The sequence below is a fragment of the Hemicordylus capensis genome, chromosome 11 (genome assembly GCF_027244095.1).
Source record: "Hemicordylus capensis ecotype Gifberg chromosome 11, rHemCap1.1.pri, whole genome shotgun sequence".
Taxonomy (NCBI): Eukaryota; Metazoa; Chordata; class Lepidosauria; order Squamata; family Cordylidae; genus Hemicordylus; species Hemicordylus capensis.
Window position 1 is genome coordinate 5,009,017 of NC_069667.1, and position 18,914 is coordinate 5,027,930.

Genomic DNA, 18,914 nt, shown 5'->3' on the forward strand with positions numbered 1-18,914 from the left:
CAGGACTCAACAGGCAGCAGCACCAGGGAGGATGGGGAACACTCAGTCTGGGTGGGAGGGGGCAGGGCAGGAGTGGAGGAGGTGGCGGAGGGGGGAGTGGGTTTCTGGAGGGAAGGGAGGAGGGAAGCTAGGAGCAGGACCACACACAGAGTGGAACAATCAAATTTGAATCAAAACAATCTATATGCAAAGTAAAAAAAAGGAAACCTTGGACAAAAGGCAGCCAGAAAGTCTTGGGGGGGGGGGGCAACAACTACCAGGGAGGGACTGGGGAGTGGGTGAGACACACACAGCAAGCAAAACCAAAACCAGAAGAACCTAATTCTACAATAAAATCCAAAGGAATGCAAGACTCAACAGGCAGCAGCACCAGCGAGGAGGAAGGAAACAATCTTATCTGGGTGGGAGGGAGGGAGGGGGGAAGCTAGGAGCAGGGCCAGAGGGGAACAAATTAACAATCAAAATCAGAACCCAAGGAATCAATTGCAGCAATAATATAAACTAAATCCTCAGAAACCGAACTCAAGCAGCCAGCAATAACAATGGCACAAGTTATTAATTAAAAACCAAAAGCAGTAAATATATAAATTTACACAGAAGCAATAAACAATCAAATTGAATGAAAGTCAGTGGAACAAAAGTCAGGCAAGAAGGCACAAAAACAGCAAAGCAATGCAGAAGATGGGTGGGGGTGGGGGGGAGGGCAAGCCAAAACTTTGGGAGGAATGAGTGAGGGAGAGAGAGAAAGGGTAAAGGGAGAAGAGAACAGAAGAAAACACAACAGGAAAAGTTGGGGAAAGTTGAGGGAAAAGTAAAGAGGTAACTTTGGACAGATGAGACAGACACAGAGGGCAGATGGACAAAAGGTGGCACACAACAACACAAAGAGAGAGCAGAGAGACAGACACACACTAATATGACACACAGTCAGGGGGACTCACAGCAGACACCAGCAGCAAAAGAGCAAGGTCTCAGAGATGATCCCACAACTGCAGCCAAGAGAAGTTTCTAGGCAAGAGGCTTGGGTTTATATAGGTTTGAAATTCCCTCCTTTGGAACCCCCCACCTTTGCACTCCCCCCACGGCCAACAGGGTGCCAGCTCTCAATAGTGCAACAGCCAAGCAGCCTACCAGACCAAAGGACTCATTCTGGCCAATCAAAGGATCAATAGCGCAGCCAATACAATGCCTGAAAATAGCATCACAAAATGGATGCCAGGAGCAAAAGTTTCAGGAATGAGCCACAAAATGGAGGACACACTTCTAACTTCACAGAGACACTCAAGACACTCAATTGAAGCCTCTGGCACTCCCGAACCGGTTCGGAAAATCTGAACCGGTTCGGATCTGAACCGGCTCGGATTCGGTCCGGATCGGTCCCAAAAGGGCCCGATTCGGTCCGGGATCGAACCTCCGAATCCGAACCGGTTCAGAATGAACCGGTTCGGATCCAAACCAAACCGCACATCCCTACTAGCCTCATCCCATGTCTGGGGTGTCGGCTTGCCCTTAGCTTCAGAGCAGCAGCCCATGAGTATAAAAATAATTATGGTATCATGAATGTTTCATGGTGATGAGCAAACCTAACTGAGTGTAATCCTGAAGTCCTGCCGCATTATTATTATTTAATCACTTGTGTAATATAAATGAGTGCTTTGCTTTCCAGAATGTCATTTTGGTCCAGTGCTTCAGCAATTACATTATCTTCTGCTTGCTTGATGTCTGGTCATTTTTGCCAAAAATGTGTGAACACACATGAATCTGCCTTCATATGGTGCGTCGCATCATATGGGTCCATCTGCCCCAGTGCTGCGTACTCTGACTGTCAGATGCTCTTCAGGGTCTCTAGGAGAGGGCCTTTTCACTCCTGGGCTGCAAAATATTTTCTTTTAATGCCAGGGATCAACTTGGGGTATTGGACATCCAAAATGCTCTCTACTGCTGAGATATGGTTCATTCATTCATTGACCTAATGGCTTAAAGTCAGATTTCCCCCCCGTGGATGGATCTCTCTTATTTTGGCTGATGTATTCCAGCCCACTTGGGCCCGGGCTATTCAGGACAAAATTGTGTCCTTGGGTCTGTCTATGAACTTCCTGGTCTTGTTAAGTTATGACCAGGCTAGGCAGATCCTGAAGCAAAGACTCTTGGACTTTGAAATTCAACAAGAACTCCCCTGAATTCCCGATTGTACTAAAAGGAGGTTGGGTTTGAGCTGTTCTAGTCGGGGCCCTGCTGCCTATTTGAATGCTTTGAGCATGGCATGCTAACAGAGGGCCTTTTTAAAGCAAGACATGCTACCTTCAGCAGTGCTCTCAGGGAGGTTTCTGGGGATCTCTAGGGAGGATAGATCATGCCCATGTGGTATGGGGGAAGTTGAATCCATCCCACATGTCTGTTACGCTGTCCATTATATAGAGATTTCAGATGCTCCCTATTAACTCCTCTTCTGACACCTTTCCCAGGCTATTCAGGAGATCTTTATGCTTCTTAGCTTCTCGCTGATCGAATTTTAGATGTCACCTTTAAGGTGGCCAAATTTTGTTCTATTGCAGTATTGTTACGGCAGCCAGTTTTTCTTGATTAATTTTATATTTTTATTGATTATTTATCTGTGGATATTTATTCACATATTTACATATTTCCCTCTTTCAATTGTATTTTCCTGTGTTGTGAGATGTTTTGCTTATGCCATGTTGTGCTGACACTGGGTTGTGAATAAAAATTCTATTCTATTCTATTCATTCATTGCATGCAAGGGCTGAGATGAAACACCTCCTGTGAGAATGTAGAGCTTGAAATTTGGGGGGAGGGTGCCCTGAAACAACCCCTCCATTAGAATACTGTGATTGGGACATGATTTTCTTCTTATAAATGCAGCTGTGGGGAGCAGAGGAGCCTGGCTTGGATGAATATTGACTCTGAAGAGCCACCCAACTCTACTCCATGTTGGGCCATAGCTCAGTGGCAGAGTATCTGCTTTGCATGCAGAAGGTCCCAGGTTCAATCCTGGGCAGCATCTCCAGTTCAGATGTGCACGAAATTAATTTTGATTCATTTTGAATTTGAACCGAATTCCGATAATTCAGAATTTGCTAACAGCAAAGAGACACCTTTAAAGTGGCGATTCTCTTATTTTTAAGAGGGGGAAGGTAACTGGCACTATCCAGCCCCAGCAGAGCATCCCTCCAGGGGCTGTTGCTGGTGTCTACCTTGTTTCTTTTTAGGTTGTGAGCTCTTTGGGGACAGGGGACCATCTTTTTTATGTATTATTTATTTTTCTATGTCAACTGCTTGGAGAACTTTGGTTGAAGAGTGGTATATAAATATTCATAGTAGTAGAGTCTGGTTTGAAAATCCGATTCAAATTCGAATTGAATTCAAATCAATTCGACCTTATTTTGGCGCTTTTAAAAAACCAATCAGGTGGGCTGAATTGATTCAAACCCAAATAGATTTGCACATGTCTACTCTCCAGGTAAGGCTGCAAGGACACCTGCCTGAAACCTTGGACTGCCATCTCAGTCACTGTAGATAATAATGAGCTAGATGGACCAATGGTCTGATTAGTATAAGGCAGCTTCCTATGTTCCTATTAATGCCTATGCAATGGCATTTGGCTGAGGATGATCGGAGTTGTAGTCAACAACATCTGGGAATTTCTGTTATAGGGAACCCTGTTCTAGACCTCCCAACTCTAGAATGGCCTTTGACCTCCCCCCCCCCATGGATGTACTTCACATCTACATGATGCTGAATAATGCCCTAAATATTTGACAGGGAAATGCCTAGAGCAGGCTTCCCCAACCTGTGGCCCTCCAGATGTTGCTGAACTACAATTCCCATCATCCCAGCCACAATAGGTTGTAGCTGGGGGTGATAGGAATTGTAGTTCAGTAACATCTGGAGGGCAGCAGGTTGGGGAAGCCTGATCTAGAGCAGGTATTCTCAACACTGGGTCCGCAGATGTTATTGGACTTCAATTCCCATAACCCCCAGCCCCAGTGGCCTTCAGTTGGGGATTATGGGAGCTGAAGTACAACAACATCTGGGGGCCCAACACTGAGAATCCGTGGTCTAGAGCACTGAGATGGCTAGTTTCTACCCCAAAAATCAAAATGGCAGGCGCATACTGGAAATTAGGTGATCTAGATTCCACTATGAAAGGAAGTTTTTCATCAACAGACGGGTTCTTTTCTCCAGGTTTCTCTATGGAACCTGCCAACTTGATGCTCAACATTTCATGCTTAAGTAAAAAATGCTGAAAATTGAAGTCATTCAATAATTCCCATGTAAGTCGTGCTAAATGTCATGCTTTAACAGAGTTTCCTAATCTCCCAACACTATTTTACGATAAAGAAAAGGCAGAGAGAAGAGCTGCTTCGGTGCAGGGTGAAAATATATTGTCTCCTCTGTGCTGATTACTGAACATGTATAATTAATGTGTTGTAATTTCATTGTTGCTAAAAAAAGGGTGTGGGGGGAGAGTGGGAATGCAAATCTAACTGTGGCTCGCGCAGAACAGCGTTCGCCTAAAGCGTGATTGATGGAGGGACTATCAAATGAAACATATTCAGCATCGTTAGCCCACATGCTCTGTGTGCATAATGTTCAGCTAATACTAAAGTCCGTCCCATGTGGCAAAGTCATGTGGAGAGAGAATAGATAGATGCGATATTCTTCCTTCTCCGGGGCAAATGAAGGAAGACTGCAGAGTGTAATGGTAATTATGTATGAAATGAATGGCAGTGAGAAGGTAGCAACATGCTATGGTAGTGCCTTAATTGTTCGCCAGGGATGAGGAAGGGGACAGGTAGGATGGGTGTGGGGTGGAGATATCATGGCATTTGCAGGTCTGTACCTAATGGCAGATGCTGTCCGGGATCTCTAAGAACCTTGCTAGACATAACTTTAATCACATGGTTGGTCCTGGTGGGCTTGCTTTTTCGGTAGATCACATACATGTGAGGTCTGATACAGCCTGGTCTCACGGCAGGAGCTGGGGTGTTTAACCCTACTCCCCCACCCCCACCCCATGGTCCCAATATGAATCACCCAGTAAGCATGCTGTCCCCAAAGGGCTCACAAAGAAAGAGAAGACACCAGCAACAGCCACCGGAGGGATGCTGTACTGGGGATGGAGAGGGCCAATTGCTCTCCCCTTGCTCAATAAAAGAGAATTACCTCTTTAAAAAGATGACTCTTTGCTCAGTTAGCAGGGGGTAGGAGGGCAATTCACACAATTGACCTTCAGGAGCTGGGACGTTCCCAATTTTCAATCATGTGTTAGATAAAAGCTCGGCCGGAGGTGGGGAACTTGATCATGAGCTAAGCCCCAACTGGCAGGACAATTTCCCCACCCACCTCTTTCAGAAGACGGGGACAGAACCTGGATAGGATGTACCTGTCCTACCCATCTGGGGTTTACGGTACCATCAAGCTCCCCGCCTTGGATCTTGTTCTTTATCTAGCATGCGACTGAAAATTGGTAGCATGCCCAGCTCCTGAAACACAGTGGGAGGGTTCTCCAACTCTAAAGTCAGTCAGGTGAGCTGCCTTAGGGGGTTATGGCCTAGGACTTGGGTCCAGACTCTTAGAAGAGGGGTCAGTGTGTTCCATGGCTCAGGTGCCATTTGTGCGGGGTGGTTGGTGGGGCTTAACCGGCTGCTGCAGAATGCTGCATGCCTGGACATGATCCCTGAAGCACACCTTGCAAAGGTGTGGGTAGCAGGTGCTCAGAGGTAGGCATGTGCACGAATTGGTTTTTTTTATTTGATCTGTACCCGAATTGAATCACTCCCGATTTCTTTGGGGTCCGAATCTGGCCAGCTAGCACAGGGGTGATTTGTTTTGCCCACAATTCTCCCAAAACAGGTAGATTCAGGTACAAATTCTTTTGAACCCGAATCAATTCACACAGACAGCAGGCACAAGCATTGATTCTCTCAGCAGCAGGAAGGGGGTGAAAAAAATTCTCTTCTCTTTTCCCCAATCAGGAAAGCAGGGACAAAAAGCAGAGAATCCACTCCAGGCAACAGGCAGGCAAGGCAAAGCAAAGCTCCTCTGGCTCTCTCTCTCTCTCTTTTCCCATGAGGCAGAAAGGCAGAATGGTGGCTGGCTGCCTCCTTAAACACATCTGAAAATCCCTCCTTCAAACTCCCCCCACTCTTTTCCCTTCTTTGACCTTTCCCCTAGCCAATGCGGGGTCAGTCACCCCTGGCACCACAAGATTTCAATGGAAAAGAGCCAATCTGAAACCAGGGGAGAATCGCCAGCCAATCGTTGCACACTGTAAGTCACCAACCTGGAGCTTAGGAGGGCGGGATTTTATTTATTTATTTTAAAAATCCTGACACAAAATGGAGACAGCAAGAGAGATCGCCACAAAATGGAGGTCTGGATCTACAAGTTTTTCAGGTCCAAAATCTGGGCAATTTGTTTTGGACCCGAATCTGGCCAGCTAGCACAGGGGCAATTTGTTTTGTCCACAAATTGCCCCAAACAGGTAGATTTGGGAACAAATCATTTTGTACCTGAATCCATTCACATGTCCCTACTCAGGGGTTCCTTGGCAGAAAAGGTTAGATGGGAAAGGTTCGCTGAAGGTAGAAAGTTGGAAAAACACGATCTCATGTTTACGGGAATTGTATGCACACTTTTTTGGTGACCGCTCTGTTTAAACAAATTATTGTGTCATGAAACTTAGGAGAAATGTGATTGCAACACTTCCGAGTGACCTGCTTGAGAATCACAAATGTGTACATCAATGGACGGTGCAGATCAGGGATCACAGAGTTGTAATTTGATTGGTTTCGAGATGTGAATTGTGCTTTTAGTGATTATTGCCAGGCATGTAACTAGGGAAGAGTGGGCTCATGGTTGCCCCTCACCCCAGCAGCCGCTCGTGCATGCCAGCCATGCCCCCTGTGTGTGTGACATCACATGCAGGGGGCGTGGCCAACATCTGGAAGAGCCAGCGAGGGAAAGAACAAAGAAAATAGGGAAAGGCGATCCATTCGGCTCTCAGGAGCTGGGCGGCTCCGGTGCTTTGAACCCATCCGCCCAGTTATAGCTCTGCCCCTGATTATTGCTATTTTTGGAGGGTGGCAGCATTATTATTGCTGTTTATGTCTCTACGGAGTATCTCCCTCCCTGCCACCTCCAGGCCAAGGGACAGGACTGATTCGAAGATTCTATAGCTACCTTTAAATGATACTCTCTTTTTTTGGACTAAGCTAATCTTGAAATAATCTCTTGTGAGAGGAATCCTTCTAATCTCTAACCACAAAGCCGACTTCCACACTTTGCTGCAGACAGGCTGAGCTGCCGGGAGGCTGCAGAACTGACCAGGAATTGCGCACCCAAGCTTGCACAGGTGTTCTGCATCCTCAGTGTGCACCCAGCGTCCTGTGCACTCAGCCTGGCTTTCAGAGGGCAGGGCAGGGCAGTGCCATGTGAGTGGGAAGCAGGAAGAGGGAAATGACAAGGTAGGACATAACTGTTTACAATTAAGCGGGTCAGCCGCTGGGTAGCTCGACCTCTGACCTGATCCATCTGGACTGTGCTTAGGATTCCCACTGCTTTTCTGGAGATCCCTCCGAAAATGCCCTCTTCTCAGTGTCTCCCTTTCTCTCGCCCGTTCTCTCCAGTTTGTCGCGCAGCCAAACTGCCAGCAACTCCTAGCAACCCTTTGGTACGACGGATTTCCTGGCTGGCGGCGGAAGCACTGGGCGGTCAAACTCTTAACCTGCATCACCATTGGACTGCTGTTCCCCGTGCTTTCCGTGGCCTACCTGATCGCACCGAAGAGCAGGCTGGGACTGTTCATTAAGAAGCCATTCATCAAGTTTATCTGCCACACCGGCTCGTACCTGACGTTCCTCTTCATGCTCCTCCTGGCGTCCCAGCACATCGTCAGGACTGACCTCCACGTGCAGGGCCCTCCGCCCACCGTGGTGGAATGGATGATCCTCCCGTGGGTTCTAGGTAAGTCAACGGATGATGATGAAGCATGTCGGGGTATGGGGGGGTTAATCAGCATTGCATGCAGATTAATTGCGAGCACGATGCTATTTCCATGCAAATATGCTTGGCACCAACTTCCTGACATTAACAGCTGTTCTCTGTTCTGTGGGTAGCAGCCACATTACTCTTCTGGATTTAGCCTTGTTGTCTGTTTTCTTGCCACATTGGGGTGAAACTGAGGTGAGGGGATAAAGCTGGTTTATTTTATTTCCCCCCCAGTTGCGATTGGATAGTGGGCCAGCATCCTAAGATTAGACAAGTGACACGAGATTGCTGGAAAGCTTGATATATACTGCTGGGTGGGGGGTATTTTATGGTAATTGAAAATTTGAATAAACACAGACCTGTAGCTAGTCTGAAAATTTAGGGGGGGAGGGGGGACAGCTTATCTGCCCCCCTCAGTCCTAAATGCAAGCATCATTCAGTTATTTAACTATCATTTGCTTGCAAAAATCGGGGGGGGGGACTTGCGGGGGAGGCCTGTCCTAGCATCTCTGAGCCCCCTCATCGCCCCAGCTATGGATCTGAATAAGCACACACATTTTATTTATTTTGTTTACCGAGCTTTTCAAGCTTTTCAAGCTCACAGAAAAACAAAAAAGCTTAAAAGGCAAATCTACAAAACTTTCAAGACTTACAATCGGTGGTCTTGAGCCTCAAATGTTACTTTACATGGGGAGTGATTCCTGCTTTTCAATCCCACCTTTAAAATGCCATCCAAGCTGACTTTCACGTCCTATCCCTAAATGCATTCAAGTCCCTATTGGTTCTCAGAAGCGGAAAGAATTCCTTGTGATCAGCTTCCAAGGAGGTTATTAATCACACTGGCTTTGTTTGCACAGCCTGGCATAGGTCAAGTGAGATGATAGAAACACTCTCCAAATGTTTTGCTAGTCCTCTTGTGTTTAATTCTGCATGAGAGCAATTAATTTTTTTCATACTTTTCCTGCAGCTGTCTAACCTCACCTGCATTCACCACTGGTCAAGTGTTAAGCACTAAAAGTAAAGCATACTTGAATCTAAAGTTCTATATGGTCCTCAGGTCTTGTAGCAATCTGCATTTCTACAGAAGGAAGTCAGTATACTTAAAATTATAAGTACATATAATTACTATGCCTGCAAAGGAAATGAGCAGATTTCAATAAAAAATACACTCAATAAAAATACATAAAAAGAGAGCTGGTCTTGTGGTAGCAAGCATGACTTGTCCCCTTAAGCTAAGCAGGATCTGCCCTGGTTGCATACGAAAGGGAGACTAGAAGTGTGAGTGCTGTAAGATATTCCCCTTAGGGGATGGAGCCGCTCTGGGAAGAGCATCTAGGCTCCAAGTTCCTTCCCTGGCATCTCCAAGATAGGGCTGAGAGAGACTCCTGCCTGCAACCTTGGAGAAGCCGCTGCCAGTCTGTGTAGACAATACTGAGCTAGATAGACCTATGGTCTGATTCATTATCTGGCAGCATCCTATGTTCCTATGTTCCTTTCAATTTAAGCTACTTTGACCTCAGATACAACCACAGGAACATTGTACAAGCTCTCCAATGCATACTGAGGTCATTCACACAATCAAAAACTGTGTTCTACACAGGTTTGGGAGCTCTGTGCACTCCCAATTTTCAGTTGTTTGGAAGCAAGGTAGGAGTTTCCTCCTATTTTGCTTCCACACAGTCACCTCTACCCTGGTTTTCCTCTTACCTTGCTTACACACACCCGAAAACTGGGAGCACACGCAGCTCCCAAACCCAGGTAGAACACAGTTTTTGATTGTGTGAATGACCTCACTGAGTCAGACCCTTGGTCCATCTTGCTCAGTATGGTCTACACTGACTACAGTATGGTCTACACTGACTATGGTCTACAGCAACTCAGAGGACAACTGAGGGGTCTTCTTGCAGCTGCAGTCTCATGGGAACATAGGAAGCTGCCGAAAGAGTCAAGTCATTGGTCCACCTTGCTCAGTAGTGTCTAGACTGACTGGCAGCAGCTCTCCAACTTTTCAGGCAGGAGTCTTTCCCAGTTCTACCTGGAGATGCTTCCAGGGATCGAACTTATTAGTCCTCCTGTATGCAAAAGGCATAGCTCTGTCACTGAGCTACAGCCCAAGCCCCCAAGGGGAATAAGTTATAGCACTCACATGTCATCACCTGTCCAAATGCAAACCAAGGCAGACCCTGCTTAGGAAAGGGGACAATTCGTGCTTGCTGCCACGAGACCAGCTCTCCTCCCCTAACAGGTTCTCTGCTTGAAAAGATGTGGTTTGCCTCTCAGGTAACTGAAATTATAATAGGGCTATCAATTAAATTTTTTGATTAAATTGGGAAATTAAGGCAACATTTCCTGGCAAATCAGCCCTTTAAATAATTGAAATGCCTCCTTTCCGAAAAGCGGGGGAAAGGAAGAGCGGTCACGTTCCTTGAAGGCAGCATCAGAGTCACTATAGTAACGATTCTAACAATGATTACTGACAATAAATGCAATATATGAGCTCTTCAGCAGAAGCCACCGATTCGTTTGTGCAGGGAAAGAGTATGTAGCAGCAGAATGAAATATCCCTTACTGCTGTTGGCGTGATGGTGCTCTCTAAATTTCAATTTAAAATAAATTCAAGTTGAAAATACCTTCAAGTTTTCAGGGGCCAGGATGAATGGTTTCATGCCCTTTCCTTCATTTTTCAATAACCTCGGTTATCATCATTGGCAGGATCCCCATAAAATGGATTGCCCAGGAGAGTCCAGCAGAATGGCCTCTCAGACCAGAATCTTGGGCAATGGTAGACACAAAGGCCATTTAAAAGGGAAGCCCTATCTGCAGGAGAGTCAGAAAAAAATGCAATCGCATAATGGCACTTCCCAGATTAGACCCTGCAATGGGGTCACGACATATCTCCGAAGTGTGCTTCTGCACTTCCTGTATTGTGACAACGCAGTCTCTGTGCTGACAGCAGGGAGCCGTTCACATTCCCGATGCCTTGTTTTGGATTTAATTGCTGCCATTTATTGCTATAACGTCGTATGTCTGGCGTTAAAAGGCTGCTGTATTTTCTGGTTGTTAGTTTTCGCGAGACTGCTCCCCCTGTTGGGCGCTTTGCTATTTACATCTTGAATGTGATTTGGCCAGAACCAAAGCATTTTGCTGCTGTTGAGTGGCTAAGCTGGAAAGTGCCAATATGAACCATATCTTAATTGTATTAAGAGCTTCCTTATTCTGTGTAGAGTCGGTGTCATTAAGTGTTTCTAAAAAAATAAAATAGAGAATAGCCATTTATGAAAAGTTAGTCCTGGGTGGAGAGTCTCACAGTAGTGAGCATGAATTGTCCCATTTGCTAAGCATGGTTTGCCTTGGTTTGAATTTGGATGGGTGACTACATGTGAACGCTGTAAGAAATTCCCCTTAGATGGGACCATAGCTCAGAGGAAGAGCACCTGCTTTGTATGCACAAGGTCCCAGGTTCAACCCCTGGCAGCATCTCCAGGTAGGCTGGGCAAGACTCTTGCCTGAAACCTTGGAGAGCTGCTGCCAGTCAGTGTAGACAATACTGAGCTAGATGGACCAAGGGACTGACTCAGTATAAGGGAACTCCCTATGCACCTATCCAACCAAGTTGCAGAAGTAACTGCCTTGCGTTAAGTCTGGCCACTGCTCAGTCTAGCTCAGGACTGACTACACTGACTGGCAGCAGCTCTCCGGGAATCTATCCCAGCCCTACTCAGATATTGTGATTGGACCCTGGACCTTCTGCATGGGAGATAGGAACATAGGAAGCTGCCATATTCTGAGTCAGACCATTGGTCTATCTGGCTCAGTATTGACTTCACCTGCTCTCTTCTCCTCAGGTAAATATGTATATGCTCTACTATTGAGCCAGTGAACATATGCATATTTACCCAAGCAGAAGATGACTCTGAATTTAAGATTGCTTCCTGATTTCTAATATCAAAAAACATGGGGGCAGGAGACTAGTCTTTGATTCAGGTAAATACAGTATGAAGCTGCTTTGTAGTTAATCAAACAAATACGAAGGGAGGAGAGCTGGTCTTGTGACAGCAAGCATGCCTTGTCCCCTGAGCTAAGCAGGGTCTGCCCTGGTTGCATATGAAAGGGAGACTAGAAGTGTGAGCACTGGAAGATATTCCCCTCAGGGGATGGAGCCGCTCTGGGAAGAGCAGAAGGTTCCCAGTTCCCTCCCTGGCAGCATCTCCAAGATAAGGCTGAGAGGGATTCCTGCCTGCAACCTTGGAGAAGCCGCTGCCAGTCTGGGTAGACAATACTGAGCTAGATGGACCAATGGTCTGACTCAGTAGAAGGCAGCTTCCTATGTTCCTATGAATATGATGAATATTTATATACTGCTTTTTTTCAATCAAAGTCTCCAAAGAGACATAGAAATAAAGCCCAGAGATGAAAGGGTGGTGTACAAATTTGATTGATTGATAAACAAACAAACAAACAAACAGGCTTCCTGTCCAAAGGGCTCACAATCTAAAAAGAAACATAAGGTAGACCCCAGCAACAGCCACTGGAGGGATGCTGTGCTGGGGGTGGATAGGTCCAGTTGCTCTCTCCACCACTAAAAAGGTGCCTCTTTGCCCATTTAGCATTAGACCCTCCATCTAGCTCACTGTTGTCTGCACTGACTGGCAGCAGCTCTCCAAGGTTTCAGGCAGGCGTCTCTCTCAGGCCTACCTGGAGATGCTGCCAGAGAGTAGACCTTCTGCCTATAAAGCAGATGCTCTTCTACTGAGCTACACCCCCATTCCCTAAGGGGAATGTCTTGCAGTGCTCACATGTAGTCAGCCATCCAAATGCAAACCAAGGTAGTTCCTGCTTAGCAAAGGGGACAAGTCACACTTCCTACCACAAGACCAGCTCTCCTCATAGGAACATAGGAAACTGCCATATACTGAGTCAGACCATTGGTCTATCTAGCTCAGTATTGTCTTCACAGAATGGCAGCAGCTTCTCCAAGGTTGCAGGCAGGAATCTCTCTCTCAGCCCTCTCTTGGAGATGCTGCCAGGGAGGGAACTGGGAACCTTCTGCTCTTCCCAGAGCAGCTTCATCCCCTGAAGGGAATATCTTACAGGGCTGACACATCAAGTCTCCCATTCATATGCAACCAGGGCAGACCCTGCTTAGCTAAGGGGACAGGGCATGCTTGCTACCACAAGACCAGCTCTCCTCCCATGAGATTCCCTCCTCTCCAGTGCCCTGTTCTCATTTCCCTACAATTCCAAATTAAAGTGAAGATTCTCCCGGCAAAAATAAGCTGTCATCTCCTAGCTTCCATCTCGATGAAAAGGGGTTAAAAACGGAATGTGTGTTTCATGCAAGGGTCTTTAATCGTTTTTTCCCCTTTGGAGCCATGGAGGAGCTACTTACGCTTGTGCTGTCCCTTCCATTTCCAGCCATACTTCATGTTCTATCATTGTAAACCTCTCTGAAAGGAGCATTATTACCTTCTGCGGGGAGAGGGGGAAAGGGGGTGGCATCTTGTTTCCAAGCCGTTACCTTTTAATGGCCTTTTCCTTACATCCAATTTGCTCTGCTTTGGTGCCCAGTAATGGTGTCACACTGAAACCCTCTCTCTCTTTCTTTCTCTCTCTCTCTGCAGGTTTTATTTGGGGTGAAATCAAGGAGATGTGGGATGGCGGCTTCAACGAATATGTGCACGACTGGTGGAACCTCATGGATTTTGCCATGAACTCCCTCTACCTTGCCACCATCTCCCTGAAAATTGTCGCCTTTGTCAAGGTACCATAGCTTGGCGCATGTCTGTGGACTCTTCAGTGGCAGGTTTCTCTGAGGCCACAGATTTCTTCCTCCCTCCCTTTCACTCCATTTCAGTTTGCAGGTGCAGCCCCACAAATGAGAATCATGCCCCTCATGAGTCCCCCGCTAGACAAGAAAGATAAGGGAGACTCTCTGTATGATGAGCTATCCCTCAGAACTGCTGCCCTTCCAAATTTTGTTTCAGCTCCCTCAATGGAAAAAGGCCTCACTACACTCCTGATGGACCAATGAAGATGAAACGCTGGTTCTCTGCAAACTGTGTTTATAAATTACTCCGGCTGGTCACATGCGCAGCCCTACCTGGGTAGGGCTGCTCATGTGAAGCGCTGGGATTGGGGTCGATCCCAGCGCTGCCCTGCTGGGTAGCCCGAGGTTTTTACCCAGGCTTTTACCTGAGCAGACACAGAGCCAGGTACTTAGAGTGCCCGGTTCACGAAGGAACCCTCCAATGCATGGTGCTCGTCACACAGTGCATTGTGGGATTTTGATACTGGGGCATCATTTCCCCAGCCTCCAGAATGCCACGTGGCTCATGAAAGCACCAGTCATGTGAGTACATGAGCCACACAGCCTGGTACCACGCTGGAAAGTCTGGGGGAAACTTAGGTGCTCACCCGACAGCTATCAAATGTCATGTGAACAACCATTCTATTATTATTATGAATGTTCATATACTGCTTTTTCAACCAAAAAAAGTTCTCGAAGTGGTTAATATAGAAAAAGAAACAAGAGGTTATAAGTTGGTTCCCTTTCGCCAAAGGGCTCACAGTCTAAAAAGAAAGATAAGGGAGACTCAAGCAACAGCCACTGGGGAGGATGCTGTGTTGGGCTGAATGAGAGGGCCGCCATTTTGAGAAGGTGTCCCATGGCCCAGCCAGCAGGTGCTTGACGAGGCTGACTTTTCCTTGAGGAAAAGGGAGAAAATTCATTATTTTGTGAGCAGCAATGCTTTCCCACAAAAAGGTTTCAAAGTGGGTTCCTTGGCAAAGGGAATGAAAATATGGTTCTCTCCAAGCTGAAAAAGAAACACAAGGTAGGGATGTGCAAACAGGTTTGACGTCAAACATGTTCAATGTTGAACTGTTTGGTTTGAATGTTCGAGGTTGAACCAAACCACCCCCTATTTAGTCTGACCCTGGACCGAACCTCCCCGGCCAGTTTGGAGGCTTTGTGGTCGTCCCCCCCCCAAAAAATCACCCCCTCTGGAGGACTTATGGAAGGCATCGATGTGCACAGAAAGCAAAATTGTGAATTGTTTGTTTGCTAGCTTTGGTGGATGATGTATTTTATTTATTTATTTCGTTTTATTTATTGAATTTATATACCGCTTAACATAGAATACTCTAGCTACATAATTAAAACATATAAAATATAAAACATTGAAAATTTAATAAAAATATACAAAATCATAATAGATAAAAGCACATTAAAATTTAAATATTTGGTTTCAGTTAAAAGCCTGGGGAAATAGGTACGTCTTCAAGGTCCTCCTGGAAACAAGCAGAGAAGGAGATGCTCTTATTTCAGCAGGGAGCGCGTTCCAAAGCCCTGAGGCAGCCACCTAAGCCATTAAGGGCTTTATAGGAGATAACCAGTACTTTGCATTTCGTTCAGAAACATAGCAGCAGCCAGTACAGTTCTTTTAGAATCAATGATGAGCCGGATTATTTAAATGAGAGGCTGCGGGATTGATATAAAGGTTAAATAATAAGGGTGCCCAAATGCATGCTTGTCTGACACCTCTCCAAGTGCTTTAGTGAGGGAACCCCAAGCACTGCCACATACTTTCAAAGAGGAATTTTTATGCAGTTTATACATCAGAAGTAATAACTGTCTATGGAGGAGTTCTTGAATTTGGGCCATAATTTTTCAGGGCCAGAAAGAAAGTACTTCTTCACACAGTGCATCTTTTTACTTAACGTGGACAAACACCTTACAGCATTTACTATCACCAGTTGCGAGGATGAGCACTTGGAAGGGAGCCGAGGACAACTTATTGGAGGGTGTCTGTCCATGTAGTAGCAGCTTGTTCTCATGAGCCATCGGGGTGCAAAAGGAGACAGCTCGGGTGACTCCTCTTTATTCTCTCTCCCACCCTACTCGAGCACCGTGCTGCCTGCAGGCTGGCCATTCATCAGGTAGAGCTGAGCACCCAGCCTGTATTTGCAGCCTGTAGGCAGCACAGCTCTTGGGTGGGATGGGAAAGAGAGGAGCAGCCAGAGCTTGGACACCACTTGGTTCATTAGGATGAGCCGCCACGATTGCATCAATCGCTACTAGTCACGTTCAGCGGGGGCATGCCACTCTGTACCAAGACCATTTGCTGGGGAGTTGCTGTGAGTGTTTCTTTCAAGCCTTGTGGGCTTCCTGGAGGGATTTGCTTGTCCCTGTTGAAAGCAGGGGGCTGTGTTAGATGGACCTTTCATTCCATTCTGAAGAGCTCTTCTTATCCTCTTAAGGTGCCCAGCCAGTTCAGGTTAGACCGAGAGCACCAGGGCATAAGAACAGCCCTGCTGGATCAGGCCCCAAAAGGCCCATCTAGTCCAGCATCCCGTTTCACACAATGGCCCACCAGATGCCGCTGGGAAGCCCCCGGGCAGGAGTTGAGGGCACACCCTCTCTCCTGCTGTGGCTCCCTTGCAACTGGGCTTGAAGAGACATCTTGCCTCTGAAGCTGGAGGTGGCCTATAGTGGTTCCTTATAGGGATGTGCACAAAACCGTTTTGGCCTGTTTGGTTCAAATTTGAGCCCAATTCAAACCAGGGTGGGTAGGTTTGGTTTTGGCTTTGCTCGAACCCCTCCCCCCTTGGTTCGGTTCAAATTTGAACCCAACTCAAACCAATTCTAAAATGATCTACATAGGGTATAATGGGGACTCGAACCAGCCCATTATTCCCTATGCCGAGCACCCAGGGGCACAAAACTGGGCACCCAGAGGTGCAATGAACAGAGTTGCATATGGGGGAAATTGCTGAGTTCACAGCAATTAAGAGTTCAGAGTTCACAGCAATTAAGGTCACATATTGTTCGACTTATGAATGGGGTAGGGACTCCTATTCATTGCATTGAAACAGGCTAAAAAAATTTAAAAATATAAAAAATAAACTACAAACCCCACCGACTTGGGGCTCCCGAGGGGAGTTGTGGCCATACCTGCCTTACACCCAAACCCACTTTGGTGCCCAGACACACACCCCCAGAGGAGCAGTTGGGGTATCCCCAAATCCCCATTATTCTCTATGGGGAAAATGCAAAAATTTGAAAAATCTTCAAAAAAAAAAATCTAAAATCTCAAGAGTGTCTGAATGCTTTGGGGTTCAGTGGGTGGTAGGCACCCCTGGGTGCCTACCACCCACCCTGGGTTTATGCCCCTAGGTGCTCTGCATAGGCAATAATGGGGCCAGTTTGAGTCCCCATTATACCCTATGGGGGAAATGAAAAAAGCAATTAAAAAATCATTAAAAATCGCAGGAGTGTCCAATTGCTTCAGCGTTTGTGTGGTAGTTGGCACTCATGGGTGCCTACCGCCCCAAACCAGTTTTCGAGGCTTGAACCTTTGAACTGGTTCGAATAGAACCAGGCTTTGTTTGGTTCGAACTCAGACCGGCATTGCCATCTTAGAGCCCTGTTTGGTTCGAGTATGAACCTTCAAACTGAACTGGTTCAAATCCAAATCTGTTTGAATCCAAACCTGTTTGTACATCCCTAGTTCCTTACAATCTCCAGTCTGGATGACTTTTAAAAGAGCTTAGATAAATTCATGGAGGACAAGTCCACAAATGGCTGCTAGCCTTGGTGTCTATAGGCCACCTCCAGGTTCAAAGGCAAGATGCCTTTGAATACTAGTCACAGGGGAGAAAGGGGCCATGCCTTCACCTCCTGCTTGTGGGCTTCCCAGAGGCATTTGGTGGACCATTGTAGGAGACAGGATGCTGGACTAGACAGGCCTTGGGCCTGATCCAGCAGGGCTCCTCTTATGTTCTTAGTGGTGGTGTCCTGTGCACCTCAGGTTTGGCAGGTACCATCATTAATTTTAAGATCTCAGATTAAGAGCTTTTGGTTCTCTAAGGCGTTAAAGGGAATGGCTTCTGTTTTTACTGCTTCTTTCTGCTCCCATCTGTTGCTTTGTTTTGATTTTACTGTTCCCTTTTTGTTATTATAAATTCTAAGCCATTTCATATTTCTTCTGCAACTAAAAGTGGGATAGAAATGGTTTATTTTAGCAAGTAAGCAAGCAAGCTAGTTAGCTATCTTCTGGTTCAGAGAGAATGCTCTTTCCCAACAAGCCATATACCATCCCCACATAATGAATGATGAGGGGTGGGTCTTTGCAGAAAGGCAGCCGCAAATAAGGTGAACCGGGGCGACCCCATCCCCAAATTGGAGCAGATTTCATTTCAGATGCACAAGCTTGACCCTATTTCCATCCATGATATGTTGGGGGATATACATATGATTGCCCTTGACTCATGAGCTGATATGGGTAGGAGTCCTTACCGTATTATTATTTTTGTCAGGAATGATTTGGTGGTACACTCCTGTGACTTACAGCCACAATGCTGGATGCAGCCCTCAGGCTATCCGCTTTGGAAGAGCTTTCTGCTTATTCCCAGCTGCTTCTAATGCAAGCGAGGACGTGCGGTATCGGGAGCCTAAATATTTCACAGGCAGACAGGTTGCCGAGAGAGAGGGAGGCCGTGACAGAAACCCTCTGGCTCTGAGAGACTCACTCTGAGGCCTGTTTGGAGGCCTGAAGGCTGCTTGGCATGCAGTGTGTGCTTCTCAAGACGAACGTCAAGGAAGCTGCCTGTCCTCGCATGGGGACCTCCATCACAGTGTCAAGGCTTGCATCTTTTCCTTGAGCTAGAAAGGAAACCACTCACTCAAACAGATGCTCTTGGAATCGTGGAGATTTTAAAAAGAAAGCTCTGCCCAGTGGGCCCTCATGCGTGCCAGCCATACCCATGCATGTGACATCGTATACAGGGGGCATGGCCAGAAAATGGAAGGGCCAGTACGGCCCTCTGGTAGGGGTGTGTACAAAAATGGGATTGCCTGGTTCGGTTCAAGTCCGAACTGGACTCAAACTGAAACATGCATGTTC

The 18,914-nt window shown here is 46.6% G+C and overlaps 1 protein-coding gene across 1 annotated transcript in view; it reads left to right on the forward strand.

Moving 5' to 3' along the window:
- TRPC5 (transient receptor potential cation channel subfamily C member 5) overlaps positions 1–18,914 on the forward strand; it is a 147,350-nt gene that overhangs the window by 83,232 nt on the left and 45,204 nt on the right. The window contains exons 4-5 of the mRNA XM_053273761.1: positions 7,650–7,986; positions 13,632–13,771. Of these exons, the coding sequence (XP_053129736.1) occupies positions 7,650–7,986; positions 13,632–13,771 (477 nt within the window). The remainder of the gene's footprint in view (positions 1–7,649; positions 7,987–13,631; positions 13,772–18,914) is intronic.